Below are 16964 nucleotides of genomic sequence, written 5' to 3'. Positions count from 1 at the left end.
CAATGAGTCTTTAGTACCTAGGAGAGTGCCCATTCATAGTAGGTGCTCATTAAACGTTTGTGAAAAGAGTGACCTAAATAGGTAGATAGATGAATAGGTACGACAATTACAGTTATGTCAAAGACAGTGGTGATGAGATAAAAACAATTCTTTGGTATTGTGCTTCATCGTTTACATAGTTCATCTCATTTTACATATATTATTTATGATGAAGGCTGATAAATACTAACATGAACACTGAGAAAAATTATAATCTTTCTTAGTATTTAAAAAATACAGCCTTACCTATTAAATTATCCTTGACTAGGCTAGCACTATAACTTGGAGGCCAGGAAACCGTGTCCCAGGATTCTGAAAAGTCACATCTGTAGCTTGTCTTGATATTTCTCAGGATGGCTCTCCTGATTGTAACATATTTTTTGAATGTGCCATTGTAGGATGATGACTTGGAAACAGATGTGAACAAGCTGAGCTCCAAACCTGGTCTTGATCGACCTGAAGAGGAACTGATGCAATATGAGGCGATGTGTCTTGAGCTCTCCTGCAGTTTTGAGGTAGAACGTATGCCGTGGTTCTACTCCTCGGTGATGCTAATGGGTTCTTTGCAGACCCTGGGAATCCAAACTGGTCTCCAGATGGAAAGCATTGCTCATCTTTAGCAATCTGCTTCTGGGATCTTTCTGAGAGGGAAGTAAAAGGCTAAACAAAAATGTGACAAGGTGGCAGAGATAGGATGCATGCAAGGGTCCTATCAGTACAATCTGACACCCATCACCTCAGAAGGAAGTAGGATGAAGGTTCACATTGCTGCCTGTTGTCTGGTGGGCAAGGTGCCTTACTCTCACGTCCTGGGAAAGCAAGTGAAAATTCATGGTGATTTAATCATTCTCTTGTGAGAGTGGGATGGTTGTATGAGATGGCTTTCTGAAGGTGACCAGCCTGACTCTAGGGTTTCTTTGTTAGCAGAAACAAATCAAGCACCTTATACCTGGTCATGTTAATCCAGTGGTTGGTTGCTGCTGCTTCTTCTGCTGCTGCTCCCACCAAAATTTAGACCTGCTTTTGGACCTCCATTATTTTCTTATGATTCTTAATAAACCATGAATTTGGCCATATCTAAGGGTACACGCTAAGTCACTTGTAGAAGGGAGCTGACATATTGTATTTCACTCTAGAAAGCAGAAGGGCATTGGTGGGTAAAAGTTTCAGGGAAGGAAATTTTAATTCAGAATAAAAAATAATTTTTCTTAAACAATCAGAATGATCCTCAAATAAAAGGAACCACCTTGGGATACAGGCAAGTTTCTGTAAATGAGTCGTTCAACCAGACCGTAAATGATTGGGGGTGTTGTAGGAGGCGTTCATGTACTGCATAGACTCATACTAGACCCACCAAATGCCCCTTCCAAGTGTGCGTTTCTAGGATTCTGCCATTTCTTTGACTCTTGAAGCTTAGTCTTTCCTTGACTGACCTTGGAAAAAGTTTTCCAGTGCTCAGGATTTATGCTTAGCTCTGTGCCCAAAGAGTGAGGACAGGGTTCAGATTGTATTCTCTACTTGGAAAGAAACACTGACGTATTCTTTTCCACTTTTAACCTGAAGGAACTGGAGTCCAAACCTGGAGATGGTTTGAACTTTGACAAGACTCAGTATGCCAGTCACCACCACATTCTGACTGCTGCCTCCCCAAAAGGGCTTTGCTTGAATAAGGACCAAATCTCCTGGGGACAAGAAAGAGAAGTCCCTGTCCAGACCTCCCTTCTGAGCAGAGTGAAGATGGGGAGGTCCAACATACATCTAACCTCCAAAAAAGGACCTGGAATGAACCCATACCGAAATGCACAATCCAATGGTCTTGGGATAGGTTCTTCTGGAAGTGAAATCTCAGGCATTCAGGCGTCCTTCAAAGAGGATGCTTGGGACATCGATGCGATTTCCTGCCCAAGGATAAGTGCCTCCTTTTCCAATTCCACTAGACCCAGAGAAACTGCTGAATTAATAGATAAGCTCCTGCAGACACATCCGACGCATATCGCCTTCCATGACCCCTATCTTTATATGGCCAAAGCTAGAAGAACCAGATCTGTGTCTGACTTTACAATGACAGCATTTCCTGATTTCTGGGGGCATTGTCCACCTCCCTCTGCCCAGTCCATGTTGGAACGTAAATGTGGAGTCCAAAGGTGATGGTGCTACTACCTTGGGAGCTATATATATTTTTTCTTCTCTAGTATTTTTGTAGGTGGAATGGTTTGTACAGATAATTCTGTTATCTTCAGGAAAGTGAGCATTAGTCAGGAGCATGTTAAAAGCCTTAAGGAGGGCTTCCCTGGTGGCGCAGTGGTTGAGAGTCCGCCTGCCGATGCAGGGGACACGGGTTCGTGCCCCAGTCCGGGAAGATCCCACATGCCGCGGAGCGGCTGGGCCTGTGAGCCATGGCCGCTGGGCCTGCACGTCCAGAGCCTGTGCTCCACAATGGGAGAGGCCACAACAGTGAGAGGCCCGCGTACCACAAAAAAAAAAGCCTTAAGGAAATTTTCGCCAAATTTACAAGCTTGCCTCCGTACTACGACATTTCAGAGCCCAGGGTAGGGTGGTGGTAGACATGTGTTTCCACAAAAAGAATTTCTTAGATGATTCTAACGCAACCCCTTACCCCATATCCATTGCAAATCCTACAAAATGGAAAGATTGTCCAGTTTCTCCAAATACTGGGATCATTCCTTAAGGGAAGGTTCTCAGGAAAAAACAAGTATGGATTATTTGGGATCACTTTTCTCATTTACTGCAAATTGGAATCTGATCTCTTGTTAATGAGAGGAGGTGGTGGACCTCCATCCCACAGTCCCAACCTTATAGAACCTGACTTGGCTCGGGGAATAGTTTTGCTGCATCACTGAGGATTGTAAGGAAAAGAAATGCATCCTGCAGGGAAGAAACGTTGTGTGATGGATTATTCCCAGGATGCGTGAAATGGAGCTTTGCCTTTGGATAGGCATAGCGAGATTAAAAAGAAAATTACTAAACTCAAGGAGAAAACTATTTTCCCAGAAAATATACTAAGTATGCATACACTAAGTCTATGGAGCAAAGTGTGCACAGCAGTAAGTTTTCTTAACTTATTAGCAAGTTCATCAGCAAATTCATGGTGGATCCCAAGAACTGCTCCCACTTGGTCTCCTGGCTGACATCTCTGACCTCACCCCTCTGACCTTATCTCCATGCTCAAGTTCCTGAGAGACACACCACAGGGGCTGGCCCAGCAATAGCTCCTCACTGGACAGGACACCTTTCCCCTGAGTCTAGGCCTCATTTTGACCTTCCCTCCCCCTTCTCCTATCCCTCCCGGCCCCAGAGACCTGGATCAGAAATTCAAGGAGGGAATCTGAAATATCCCTTAGGTATCCTTCCTCCCTCTTACTTAAATCTCCCAGATATTGGTGTTTCTCAGAGAGAAGACTGACCATAGTCTTCTGGAGCAAACAGAACGAAGGACTATAAATGACACAAGAATTCAAAGGCTTATTGGAGCCTCCCAGACCATCAGCAATCCTAGTGTCTCCTTCAAAACTGTCTTAGTGCAGATGGCCCTCTTATTCACACAACCAGAGGCTTCAAAGCCCCTCAGCCCAAATGCTCTTGACAAAACTCTGCTTTGAGTAGAGAATCCTCCTAAAACTAAACTCTGGCATCACTGCTTCCTACATTCCTACTGCTCAGTGTAGTTTTATTTTTTGATAAAGAAGAAAAGGAAGGAGGGGTGGTGCTTTTTGTACTCATTCAGCTCCAGGTTGGAGCATTATTACATTTTTCTTTCATAATTCTCTGATGAGTCCCAAGGCCCTTGCCACATGACCATAGGATGAATGGGGTAAGGAGTGAGGGCCAACCCTTAAAATGTTTCTGATTTTCTTTTCCAGGATCAAAATATTTGAGGATGTCCGGAGGCTCATCCAGCCAAGCGATATTATAAATAAAGTTGTCTTCAGTCTAGATGAGCCTTGGTAGGTGGTCTTGAACATCAGTGGAATGAGGTGGGTGGGAGTATAGAATATCCTTTTAATGGCATGAGCATAAGGATGTTTTAAGTTAGTAATCCATTCCTTCTCCTAAAATCAACACAGTGAAAATTTGGGTTAAAGATCTGTAAGAGAAAGCTTATCTCTAAGAAATGTTAAATAAACTGTGCCCAAGAATAGCAATAAGTCCTATGTTCAGAGGTTCTCTATTTCATTACAGGCCTTTGCAAGACACCACTTCTGACTGCTTACGGTTCTTCTCCAAGTTTGAGTCTGGAAATCTTCGCAAAGCCATCCAAGTGCGTGAGTAAGTAAGGAAAGCTGCAGGGGCCATACTCAGTATGGCAGGGGCCATACTCAGTATGGCTCAGTATGGCCATACTCAGTATGGCCCTGTTTTGTATCCCCCTCCAAGGAGACATTTTCGAAGTTTTCCCTTTTGGGGACGTGGTGAGTGGTAAGTAATTTTTTCTGATACATGAAATATTTCAAGGAAGCCCAACGTATAACAAATACAAGTGGAGCTGTTTGGGATGGAGAAGGGAAAGGCAGGCATGTTAGGATTCCTCCTCAGCCTCCTTCTCTTCCTTTCTTTTTTTTTTTTTTCTTTTTTTGCGGTACGCAGGCCTCTCACTGTTGCCGCCCCTCCCGTGGCACGTGGGATCTTCCCAGAGCGGGGCACGAACCCGTGTCCCCTGCATCGGCAGGCGGACTCTCAACCACTGCGCCACCAGGGAAGCCCCTCCTTCTCTTTCTTGTTTGCTATCTCAGCCTCTTCTTCCTACAGCTCCTGCTTTTATTATTTATTCTCTTCATTTATCATGTTCCAAGGATCCAGGAGGGAAGACCTGATTAGGAATCTCCTAGTGAGAAAATGAGCAGTCCAGGATGTGCCTAAGCTCCTGGCCTTACTCAGGTCTTTCTCTTTATATCTGCCTTTGGCCAGAGTGTAGAATCCTAAACTCATCAGTTGTGGTCTGGGTGACAGGGTCAAATGACAGAAAACAAACCTACTTACAGGCAAGGATTTTTTATGATCACTTTTTGGAGAGAGCGTTGTGGGCATAGCAGACAATTTGAGGGTCATAGACTTCCTGGAATTGTTCTCATGAGTGTCTCTATAGTGCCAACTATAGCTTCATTCATTGTATGGTGAGTTCAGTGGTTAGAGTGTGTTGCTTATAGTGATGATGGGAGGGGTGGGGGGCACCATCTGCTCTGCTACGGCTTCAACAAAGCTCTCCCCTTCCACAAATCTCACTACACACTGCCATTTAATCAGAGGGCCAGAGTAGGTGAGTATGAATGAATCAGGGCAAAACCATTGCCCTTTCTAGAAGAGCAACTCAAAGAGCGTGCCAAGGGGATGGGATAAGAATATTTCTGAAAATGAAATATCCTGATGATAATGTTTAAGTCAAAGCTTTATTGCTAATTCTGTTGCTCAAGCTTGAAAAAGTAATTTTTTGGAGACATAGTGATTGGGTGGGGACACATAAGGACTTTCTGGGGTGCTGGAACTGTTCTACATATTGATCCAGGGAGTTGTCACACAGGTGTATCCAGATGAATTTGCTTAAACTCATTGAGCTGTACATTTAAGATCTGTGTACTTTACTTCATGTAAACTAAATCAGTTAAAAAGGGAGAAAACAAACAGATCTTCCATTGCCAGTCTAATTCATGTTTGTTGCCTTGCTGAGGATTTACATATATTATACTACTTAATCTTTACAAACAGTACTTCAAGTTTAGGCACTACTTCTTTTTTTAAAATTTACTTATTTATTTATTTACGGCTGTGTTGGGTCTTTGTTGCTGCGTGCGGGCTTTCTCTAGTTGCGGCCAGTGGGGGCTACACTTCATTTCAGTGTGCGGGCTTCTCATTGCGGTGGCTTCTCTTTGTTGTGGAGCATGGGCTCTAGGCGCACGGGCTTGAGTAGTTGTGGCACGCAGGCTCAGTAGTTGTGGCTCGCAGGCTCTAGAGCACAGGCTCAGTAGTTGTGGCGCATGGTCTTAGTTGTTCTGTGGCATGTGGGATCTTCCCCGACCAGGGCTCGAACCCATGTCCCCTGCATTGGCAGGCAGATTCTTAACCACTGTACCACCAGGGAAGTCCCTAGACACTATTTCTAGTTTTCATTTGAGGAGACTGATGCTCAAAAGTCATGTCTAACATCAACTAGTAATGGCATATCCAACCAGATGTGACCACATTTTCTCCAGGATAGAGCACACTTGCATTTTTCCAGCTGGACAGAAACTTCATTACCATTTAATAAAAAGATAGGCTATAATTGTATAACTGACTCTTCTAATACCAGGACACTGCTCCCCCCTCCTTAAATTTCCAAAGCCTCTGTCCAATATTGTGAGATAAGGATGATAACTATAACTTACCAGCCAACCAAGATCCTGGATTCTACATCTATCATCCAGAACCTGAGATGTGTAGATTTCTCAGTGTTGGAAGTTCTCTTAAAGGCTTTTAACCCTCTGATCTTGCTTCTGACTTTGCAGGTTGGAGTACGACTTACTGATCAATGCTGATGTGAATAGCACACAGCACCAGCAGTGGTTCTACTTCAAGGTGAGCGGTATGAGGGAGGCGGTCCCTTATCGCTTCAACATTATCAACTGTGAGAAGGCCAACAGCCAGTTCAATTACGGTATGAGCTCTTGGGAAATAGAGACTTTCTCAATAACACCAAAAATGATGTCACTTTTGAGTGCTTGAATTATTAGCAGAAGTCCTGCTTGGGTTGCAAAGGGTTTGAAGTTGGACTGACACGTTTTGGTTGCCAGGTATCGCAAGATGGCCGCCAACCTATGGTAAATTGCTGCTATGGGAGGGGAAGCTTGAAACTCTCCCTCTGCTATGAACTGTTAATACGTCACATAACTTTCCACCGCTTCCTGCCTCCCTTGACCCACCTTCAACTTTTTGAGGCCAGTGAGCCCTCTCATTTATTCCTTCTCTCCACCTCCTAAATCCCATAGGAGCAAATGTACTGATCTGTTGATATTTGTCACAGACAGGCAAATGGCACAATTCCATTGGACAACACCGATTTACACTCTCAGAAAACTCTGGAGAAAGTTTAAATTCTCCTGAATACCTGTGGCAATTTTAGAGGGGGCGTTCAAGGGACAATGACTGACTAGTAGCCCATATTTATTTTGAATGTTTCTAGAAATGGGAAATTCTGCGTGTTATTGCTGGCTCACATACTAATGTATTAGTGGCTCTGAGTAAGGAAAAAATATTCCCCGTAGCTCCAGGTCCGAGCATAGGACATTACCTCTATTTTGTACTGATTAAATAGACTCTTGCTGGTATAGAAAGAGAAAAGGTGAGCCTTGACTCTTGTATTCACTTGACGCAGCAGCTGTAACAAATGGTCACACATTTTGTGGCTTCAAAGAAGATGAATATATTCTCTTACAGTTCTGGAGTCCACAAGTCCCAAATCAGTTTCACTGGTCTTAAGTCAAGGTGTTGGAAAGGCCATGCTTCCTCTGGACATTCTAGGGGATTATTTGTTTCCTTTCCTTTTCCAGCTTTTAGAGGTATGTTCCTCACATTCCGTGGCTCATGGCCCTTTCCTCCATCTTCAAAGTCAGCTGCATAACATCTTCAAATCTCTCTGCTTTGGCCACATTGCTTTTCCTCTGTAGTCAAACCTCTCTCTACCTCCCTCTTGGAAAGACATGTGTGATTGAATTTAGGGCCCACCAGGATAATCTCCCCATCTCAAGGTACTTAATTTAATCATATCTACAAAGTCCCTTTTGTCATATAAGGTTAATATACAGCTTCCATGGATTAAGACCTGGGTATCTTTGAGGGCCATTATTCAACCTACCACAGCTCTCCTTTTCTATTCCCCGCCCCCTGACCTAATGGATTAATCCTGCCTTTATTTTGTGTAGGGATGCAGCCAACTCTGTATTCTGTGAAGGAGGCTCTTCTTGGCAGACCTGCCTGGGTACGGACAGGCTATGAAATCTGTTATTACAAGTAAGTTAGAGTGTTGTTAGCTTCCTTTGCTCTTCTGTTCTCTCTCAATTTCCTGCTTCTCCATGTTAATCTTATAAACCTGAGCAATCTGTGCTTGTCTGCTGTACTTGTCACTCTTCCAGTGGCAAACGCTCTGTCCTTCAGAAGCCTAAGCGTGTTAAATGGCACCCACAGTAGACCTCAAGAAATATCTTTTGATTTTCTGAAAAGTCACCTATTCTTATTTAAACACCTTAAAACCTTTAGACCTTACTGTTGGATATTATTATATAGACTCAACCTATGATTAGTGCATCAAGCTTCAGTTCTTTTCCTGTTTCCATTGGTCCCAGTGAACAAAAAGTGTGAGATATTCTAACTTATTCTTATCCATCCCATGCTTCAGTTTTCCAAAGCAGATAAACATGAATATGTGAGAAATATACTTAAGTAACTGTTCTTCCACAGAAAGATAAATTTTGGAAAAATATAGAAGAGAAACGTATTTTCAGAATTCATCTTCAACTCTTGATCAGTAGCCACTTTCATCAATGTATCCTGTAAAGTTGTAATGAAATTTGAATTATCCATATATTTTGATAAAATACATGCATGCACTGCAGACCCATGATTTGCTTATTTGTGCATTTTCCTTTGCTAGAAAATAAAATACAAATTCATAAGACAAAAAAAGGATAGGGAGTGTGGACAGGTAGAAACTATGTAGCTAATTATTAGCTTGTTGCTGGTTGCTTATAAAAAACTGATAGGCTAGTACTTACTTTCTTGGATAAAGTAATTTATATCTCTTGCTGAGATTACAGGAGGCCCCTAAAAATATTATCAGGCATTCTTGAGTTCAGGATAGTTGCAAATATCAAAAAGAAAGCGTAAAAATGCTTATGCCTCTTGGCTTTTGAGACTGTAAGGACAGGAGCATTGACAGATAAGAAGGTCAAGAATCTTGTTGCTCTATCAGACACAAGGGCAATCATCACCATAGAAGTAAGGATAGTCTATAAAGCACAGAGATGGGCTAACAGTTTGTAATGAAAGAGTCAGCAGTCTTTAGTCTTGGATGTATTAGAATATGGACCTGGGTAGTATTTTCATTATATTCTTCAGAACAATAGCAAAGCCATACAATATTGTTGGTTTTCCATAGCAATGACTTTCTGACCCACCTATCTACAGACTCTCAGGATCCTCTTATGGTCCAAAGAGATTGAGACTAAAATCATCTCAAGGTGACAGGGGCCACAGCTGTAGGGGAAAATAATGGAAGCATAAATTTGGACTTTGGTGTGTCAAGAATAACTTTTAGTGTCCTTGAGAAATAGTAATTCTAAATAAACATGAAAGACCCAGCTTGCAGTGGGCTTGGATCTGGAGGTTAGTAAGAGATTGGATAAACATAACATTCAGCATCCTCTGGGGGAAGAGGGGGGGAATAGCTCTCCCTGGAGGCTGCTTCCTTGGAGATGGGGGATCAGGCATGGGCTTAAGGGGATTTAGAATCTGCCAAGAGGAAAAGGAAGAAATCAAACATCCCAAAGCGGAGGCTTGGCCTGAAGAATGACAATGTTAGTGTTAATAGCTTTTAGATTCATTAACAAGACAATTGTTATGTGATTAAAGAGTAACAGAGGGGTAACATGAAAACCATGAATGTGTAATGTAATTCATTTTTCATCTTCCAGCCATGAATACAACAGAGATGAATGGATAAGACTGCTACATTATAACATAGTTTGTTTTATACCAATTCACCTCATTGTGTTAACATATTTCCAATAATGTGATCTAACAACAAGATAGATACGTTATGTGTGTCTCTATTCAACTGCAAATCAGAGTGCCTTTCCCTACCATAGAATGCCTTAGATTATACAATGTATTTATTTCTCTCTTTTACCCATCACATTCTTTGAGCTGATCTGCTTTTGAAGGTTTTGTGGCTTCATCCCTGACTTTATGCTCTCTAATGTATTAATTTGGGAGAACTTTACCTCCTATTCCTTTGTCTCCAATATGTCATCAGGAACTCAGAAGTCTTATTTCTATTACATTCTTATATTTAGTACCATGTTCTAAAGGGGGTGCCAGGGTGCTTATTGTGGAGAGAACCATGAGCCATGGTACCTGAGTATATCTATGGGAGGGTGAAAGAAAAGAGTACTCAGAAAGAATGGGATATCCATTTCCTTCAAAAAGTGATAGCAACACTGATCAGTTAAGGAGGTGGGCTGACTGCTTTGTGGGTCCGAGCATCATCACTTAGAAAGTGAGCTCCAGACTATTTTGATAAGATATACTAATGCATGTAATTTAAATATAGAATTGTTCATAATTTTAAAAAATCAATTATACACGCCCTACTATACTAATATATTATGCATACCAGAAAACATGCAGAAAGTTTAGAATTTTAAGACATGGGGAAAAGATGAGAAAAATAATTTTAAGTTTAAATCTTTAAATTTTAAATGTAAAATTGTTATATATATTTTTTACTATTGGTAACTCGGGGCATCCTATACCCTTAAGGTTTACCATGAAAAATATAGCTGTAAATTGCCTTTTGGCTAATTTTGAAAAATTGTGGTTAACTTCTCCAATCTAATTAGATAATTTTTACACAAATAAGAATTCTTGAGAAAGAGCTAATATTAAGGTAGGAGGTAGGTCACGTCAGTTCTTTCATTTTCTCGGTCATTTGTGTTTAAAATGTAGTATTATTATCCATCTCTGAATTCCAAGCAGAATTTAGAAAAAACTAATTATCTATATTGCAGGGTTTAGTTTAATTTAGATAATATAATCTGTAGATCCACTAGAGAAGGCTTCTGCAAGTTTAAATACCTTGCCAGAAGCTAAAATCTAAAGAATGAGAGAGATGGTGAGCTATTCTCATCCCTCCCTCAGGAAGCCTACTGTACAGCAGTCGATACTAAACTACCTGACATATGAAAACCATAGATATAAAATGTAATGCATTTTTCATATTCCAGCCCTGGAAAACAACAGAGAAGAATGGATAAGACTGCTGTAGTGTAATCTAGCTTGTTTTATAATTATTCATCATAGTAGCTTGACTTGGATAGCATAAGGGCAGCGTTGTCCATCCCCATATTAAACCTTAGACAACTTTCTTTCTTCCTTATTAGATCATAATAAATTTAAAGAGAAATCCTAATATCTTCTCCCTGTGTTCAGCAGATCTGATCTTCTTGCCCCTCCCCTGGGGTACCTCCTCCCCCACCATCGCACCCCCTTGCCCACCCACCTGGCAGATCCCTAAGCCAGAAAATCAAAAGGGATCCTCCAGAGGGAAGAACAGAATTGGGCAGGCTTATTTTTCCATGCCTCTTGTAAAAGCAAGCAGGGACTGTTTTAGTTCCTGCTTTATTTACTTCCCTGCGGTCTGCTTCTCCCTCTAATGTACACAGCCTCACACCTTTTTGAATTTTCTCCCAGCTCTGGTCTAAAGTAATTTTGGTGCTGAAGGGCAGAGGGAGGGAAGCTGCATGCTGAGAGTGGCCATGTAATACACAACAGCTGATCTCTTCTGACATTTATCTCTGCTCGTGAGAGGAGATGGAACAGCTCACTCATGAAGATGAATGTCATACAAGAGCTCTGCCATCATGCATCCTTCCCAGGGATCTCAGGAGAGAGATTTGGTGCTATACAGAATATTAGAAACTCTGCAGACACAGGGCAGCCTGGTGACTTGACTGCCCTGCCTTATTAGATCCTGTTAAGTGAAATGATGCTCCCATGTTAAACAGAGCCATCGTCATTATAAGGTTATCTAATTCACTCTCTATCTTGGCATTTGCTTCTTTCATGCACACACAGAAAAAAAAAAATACTTCCCAAAGATAAAATAAAAAAAAATGACTTCCCAGCATATTTTAACGTACAAATGGAAGGAGACTGAGTTCATAACCATGCATTTGTGTACTTTGCTCCTTGCTTCATTGAAAGCTTTATGATTTTAAAAGTGCAGACCCTTCCGAGGATAAAGTGTTCAGGGAATGGAAAAGCAAAGGGGAGCCTTTTAACTGTGGAATGGCTGAACTATCCATATCATCTTTGACCCAGCATGCATCTAGGATCTGGCATATTTGAGAGCACACTTGGTTTTCACCAGGCTTCTTCTCCACCAAGAAGAGCAGACCAAGGAGAGAAAGTTTCTGGAGTGAAACTTCTACCACTCATTAATGATGTGACCTTGGGACAAATTATTCCAGCCTCTCTCAACTTCAGATTCCTCATCAGTAAAAGAGGATAATAATGGTATCTACTTGATAAATCTGTGCTGAGGATGAAGTGAAATGAGATAAAGCACATGGAAATCTTACAACAGTGTCTGGTGCATAGTGGATGTTCAGTGAGTGTTAGCAATTATTAGTAATTAGTAGAAGCTTCTTAGTGGCATCAAATACCAGTGACATAAAGAATCATAGTGGTATGAATAATTTTCTCACTAGCTATCATCTGGATTATTTTACATTCCTTCTGTTATTTTAGACTTCAGGTTTATAGGTATCTCTGATTTATGAAAACTGAAACTTCAAATTCTTACTTGCTGAATTGAACCAAAAGACCTCTTGTCCTTTTATCCATTCTTATGAGACAGGTGATAAAATGAAAAATAATCTTGCTTTTGGGGTAAGCCCACACCTAGGGTTGAATCCTGTTTATTGTGCTTGTTGTGTGGAGTTCCTCAAGACACTTAACATCTCAATTTTCCCAGTCTGTAGACTGTGCATAATAATACCTTGAAAGGATATAATTAGGATTAGAGATAAGATATGCCAAGTATTCTAATGATTACTTCTAGAGTCTTAGGTCCATTTATTCTACAGGCCTTAGCTGAACAGCTGCTAAGTCCAGGTACTGTGCCCAAGCGTGAAGATATACAGACAAATAAGCATAATCCCTGACATAAAGCATGGGCAGTGAGGGAGAGGCACCATGTGATAAGAATTATGTAAAAGGGTGGATATTGGGGAAGACTTCCTGAAAGAGGAAACACTTGCGTTGAGTCTTGAAGGAGGAAGAAGAGTTGGCTAAATGAGGAAGAAGGAAAGCATTTCTATACAAAGGAAGAACATGGGAACCATTTGAAATATAAACGATGAATGTTACTGCCTTGCAAACATCCCTCAGTATGTTCATAATTGGGAAAACAAAAAGAACTTGATAGGATCTCACTTTATCATGGACAGATCTAATTGTAGCAAGCCAAGTGTTTCACTTTGGAGATTTATGGAACACTTTACTTTGAAGAAGGTGAACTTGGGAAAGTTTAAAGGTTTCTGAAGAGGAAACCTTTGCTAGAGGTGGAGTCATCTCCGGGACTCTCCCACTACAATGCAGCCACCAGGAGACTCCAGTGGGGAAGCCTGACGTTTGCTTTAGTTTCACCTACAGTTTAGACCCTGGATTAGGGTTGCAAGTGAATCTCCTTTAGCTGAAACTCATCCTAAATGAGGTGATTTTCATTTTCTGAAATTCCAGCCATCAGCAACCATCCTGAAGAGGGCTGGATTATTATGGGGAGCTTTTAGTCTTGCCCACGACAATCTTGCCCATGAAGCTACAGCAAGGGTGTGTGTACAACAGGGGTGTGTGTGTGTGTGTGTGTGTGTGTGTGTGTGTGTGTGTGTCTGTGTGTGTGTGTCTGTGTGTGTGTGTGTGTGTCTGTGTGTGTGTGTGTGTCTGTGTGTGTGTGTGTGTTGGGAGGGTGAGGAGGAAGATTTTATAGCCCAAATCTAAACTTTCCTTAAATCACTAGAACCTTGGTCCACAGAAGCTCAAAAGCTAAAAATTATTCTATTTTATTTCTCTCTCCATTTCACTGTAGCTGTTCCCTGCCTGGCGTCCAGTTTTGGTTTGAATGGTGGAAAGAGCCTAGGGATGGGAATTTCATAGTCTTTTTTTTTTTTTTTTTTTTTTCAGAGAGAGCAGCAACTAGGGTGAATTTATTTCCTCCTGGGCCTGGCAGGCTGGGAGCAGAATACAGACAAAGACACTGGGGCATGTGGCCTGTTATGGCCTGGAGTTCAGCTGCCTGGGTGGTAACTGAATGGGTGTGCCAGGGTGTGTAGCGACTGCAGTGATCCAGAACTGAGAGAAGGGCCCTTGGGGTGTGCAAGTAACACAAACGTTGGGCTTGGCACAGATGCAAGAGAGGGGTTATGGAGTAGATGTGAGATGGGTGTGCTGGGGCAGGGTGTGTTGAAGCATGTTGGGCCCTGGCTGTTGACTGAGAATCCGGGTGCCAAGGGCTAGGAGAACAGAAAGGCCTGTGGGTCAGCAGGAGCCATGAAGATGTGACTGCAAACAGGATCAACCCTGGGGGAGACCGAAGAGTCCAAGGTGACTCCTACAGCGAGGTGATGAGGGGGCAGGTCTGGGACTCCGGTTCAGGAATACATGGTCAGCTGTAGCCACTCCTGGGTGTTCACCTGGGTTTGTCCAGTACCATCTTTGTCAAGAGATTTGAAGACACGGAACATGGCATCCAGTCTTACCAGGCAGCTGATGAAGTTGTCAAAGTCCATGTTCCCTCCCTCATCTGAGTAGCGTCGGATGATCATGTTGTAGAGATGCTCATCATTCAGGCGGAATTCTGCTGCCTCAAAGGCCCCTGGGAGTTCACTGCTGCCAATGGTCCCTGAACGGTCAATGTCAAACTGTTTGTATATGGCCTGCCACTTTTTGATGTTGTTCCACAAGTACGTGAATTCCTCGAAGCCCAGCTTGCCGGTCGTGTCACTATGCGTAACAGCCACCATGCTGCGACATGTGTCAGTGCCAAAACCATCGGTCTTCAGATCAGGATGTCGGGTCACGACTTTGTTGAGAATGTTCACGAGTTCTGTGGCACTGACCTCCATGTCCTCTCCAGCCAGCTGGGCAAAGAGCCTCCGGAACTGCCGGGCCTTCTCACTCTCATTGGCCTCCATGTTGGAGTAATGGGTGCGAGGGGGCGGAGGCTCTGGGTTGTACTGCGCCGCCGCATCACTAATGGCGCTAATGACCCCGCCCACGATGCGTAGGGAAGTTCCGCCGCGGCTGCCGCCGCCACCGCCATTGCTTCCTTCTCTTCTGCCGCCGCCGCCGCCGCCGCCGCCTCTGGCCGGCTGAGCAGGCCTCCGAGCACATTCCGTAGGCCCCCGCCTCCCCCGCAGCCTCTTACACTCTTCAAGAACGAGTTAACCAGGAACATGGCTGTGACTCAAGATTCCGCCTCGCTCGCGCGTCGGCCGGTCAGCTAGTTTCCATATTCTTATTTTTACTCTCTCTCTTGTTCTCTCTGGTGGCTGGTGGTGTAGCATAGAATTTGCTTAGGATGAATGTGCCTGTGATGTGACTTCAGTGTACTTAGTACAGTGGGAAGCCTAAAAACAAGCAAGGCTCATATCAGATGAGACCACCCCCACAGGCCTCGGGGGCATCTTATTAATCTTGAGGAAAGATGCAGGCTCTGTCTCCACTGCATGTAGGTGAAAAACTTGGGGATGGCAAGGCACTAGATGTATGTTTCCACCTGCTTTTACCTTCATGAATATATATGTGTGGTGTGTGTGTTTTCACACTCGTGCATGTGAAGCTCTATTCCACATTCTGATTGGTTGTCAAAATGTTGACTATTTGACCAAAATGTTGACTGGCTCATTTCACTTAGAAGAGAGATGTAATTGACTAGGTTCAGCTAGGTGTAAACTAAATGTGTGATTGCAGTGGAGCCTTGAAATCAGAATGAATAAAGGTAGAGCATATGTGGTTTGCATGCTTTCTGAGTTACCATCTGCTTCTTTACATACTTGCTAATAATCAGAGCCTTAGCTCCGGAGAAACTATAGAACTTTGGGGAAATCTGGAGAAAATAGACTCAATTAGGTAGCAAGATCCGGATGGCACCATGGGTAAAGATGCCGTTTTGGGGACTTCCCTGGTGATCCAGTGGTTAAGACTCTGCTTCCACTGAAGCGGGTGCAGGTTCAGTCCCTGGTCAGGGAACTAATATCCTGCATGCAGAGCAGTGCGGTCAAGGAAAAACAAAAAAAAAAGTTGCCTTTTTGAAGTTTCTAGTCCTGTAGTCACAAAGGATATGGGTCCTATTAATAGGTTGCTGAAAAGCTGGTACATCGTTGGGGATTTCCTTCTTTCCCTAGGATGACTAAGGATCCAGGGTGCCATATTGGCAGAAGCTGATACAAGAGAAATGTATAGCCTGATAGGTCATAGCCCATGGAACTACCAATTTCTCTTACTCCCATTCTTAGTTTTATGACTATTGAAAAAAACCACAAAACCAGACAGTAAGTTTTCTGTTTCTTCCTTTCTTGCTCACTTGATCTTTTTGCTTTGGTGGGAGGTGTCATGAAGGTAGCAAAAAAGGCAGAAAAGAATAATCCATGTTTTTTAGATTTGCAAGAACGCACAGAATAATTACCTGCTATTTCTTCCCTCTCCCCACCCTTTCCCCCAATGAAACCCCAAAGCACAATGGACAAGAAAGCCAACATTGTAAATGTTCAAAGGTGAAATTACATCTTTTGGTGTCCTGGTGTATTTTGCATTATAATGCAGCCTTGATGATAACCTTTCTCAGGAAAGCCTTCACAGCTGTATCTGCATCAGGAGGCAAGGAGGGAGTGTAACTGGCAGTGAATGGGGAAAATATTGCTTGGAGTGTACTTCTGGGTGCAGATTACTTTGATACTGTCCTCTGAAGTATCAACATTGGTTCTTCATCTTTGACAAAGGAAAATGTGCATTCTCAAGCTGTAAGAAGCTGAACCACATTTGGGGTGACAAATGTATTCCTTTGGGAAGAAAGTATGGTGTAGTGGAAAGAACAAAGGCCTTGCGGGCAGATCTGGGTTTGAGTCCTATATTGGCCACTTATTAGCCTTTTGACCTTT

The 16964-nt window shown here is 42.6% G+C and overlaps 1 protein-coding gene and 1 pseudogene across 1 annotated transcript in view; one reads left to right on the top strand and one right to left on the bottom strand.

Moving 5' to 3' along the window:
• The window catches only part of AGBL1 (AGBL carboxypeptidase 1), a gene marked incomplete at its 5' end in the record, with an annotated part of 707101 nt that overhangs the window by 116953 nt on the left and 573184 nt on the right, over window positions 1-16964 (top strand). Inside the window, 6 exons of the mRNA XM_060002674.1 lie at window positions 438-554; window positions 1603-2183; window positions 3921-4004; window positions 4240-4326; window positions 6540-6688; window positions 7953-8040. Coding sequence (XP_059858657.1) covers window positions 438-554; window positions 1603-2183; window positions 3921-4004; window positions 4240-4326; window positions 6540-6688; window positions 7953-8040 — 1106 coding nt within the window. The remainder of the gene's footprint in view (window positions 1-437; window positions 555-1602; window positions 2184-3920; window positions 4005-4239; window positions 4327-6539; window positions 6689-7952; window positions 8041-16964) is intronic.
• On the bottom strand, window positions 14234-15262 carry LOC132419745 (calpain small subunit 1 pseudogene; annotated as a pseudogene).

This window comes from Delphinus delphis, chromosome 2 (genome assembly GCF_949987515.2).
Source record: "Delphinus delphis chromosome 2, mDelDel1.2, whole genome shotgun sequence".
Taxonomy (NCBI): domain Eukaryota; kingdom Metazoa; phylum Chordata; class Mammalia; order Artiodactyla; family Delphinidae; genus Delphinus; species Delphinus delphis.
Note: the sequence above shows the minus strand (reverse complement) of the source record. Positions and strands in the feature narration are given on the sequence as shown.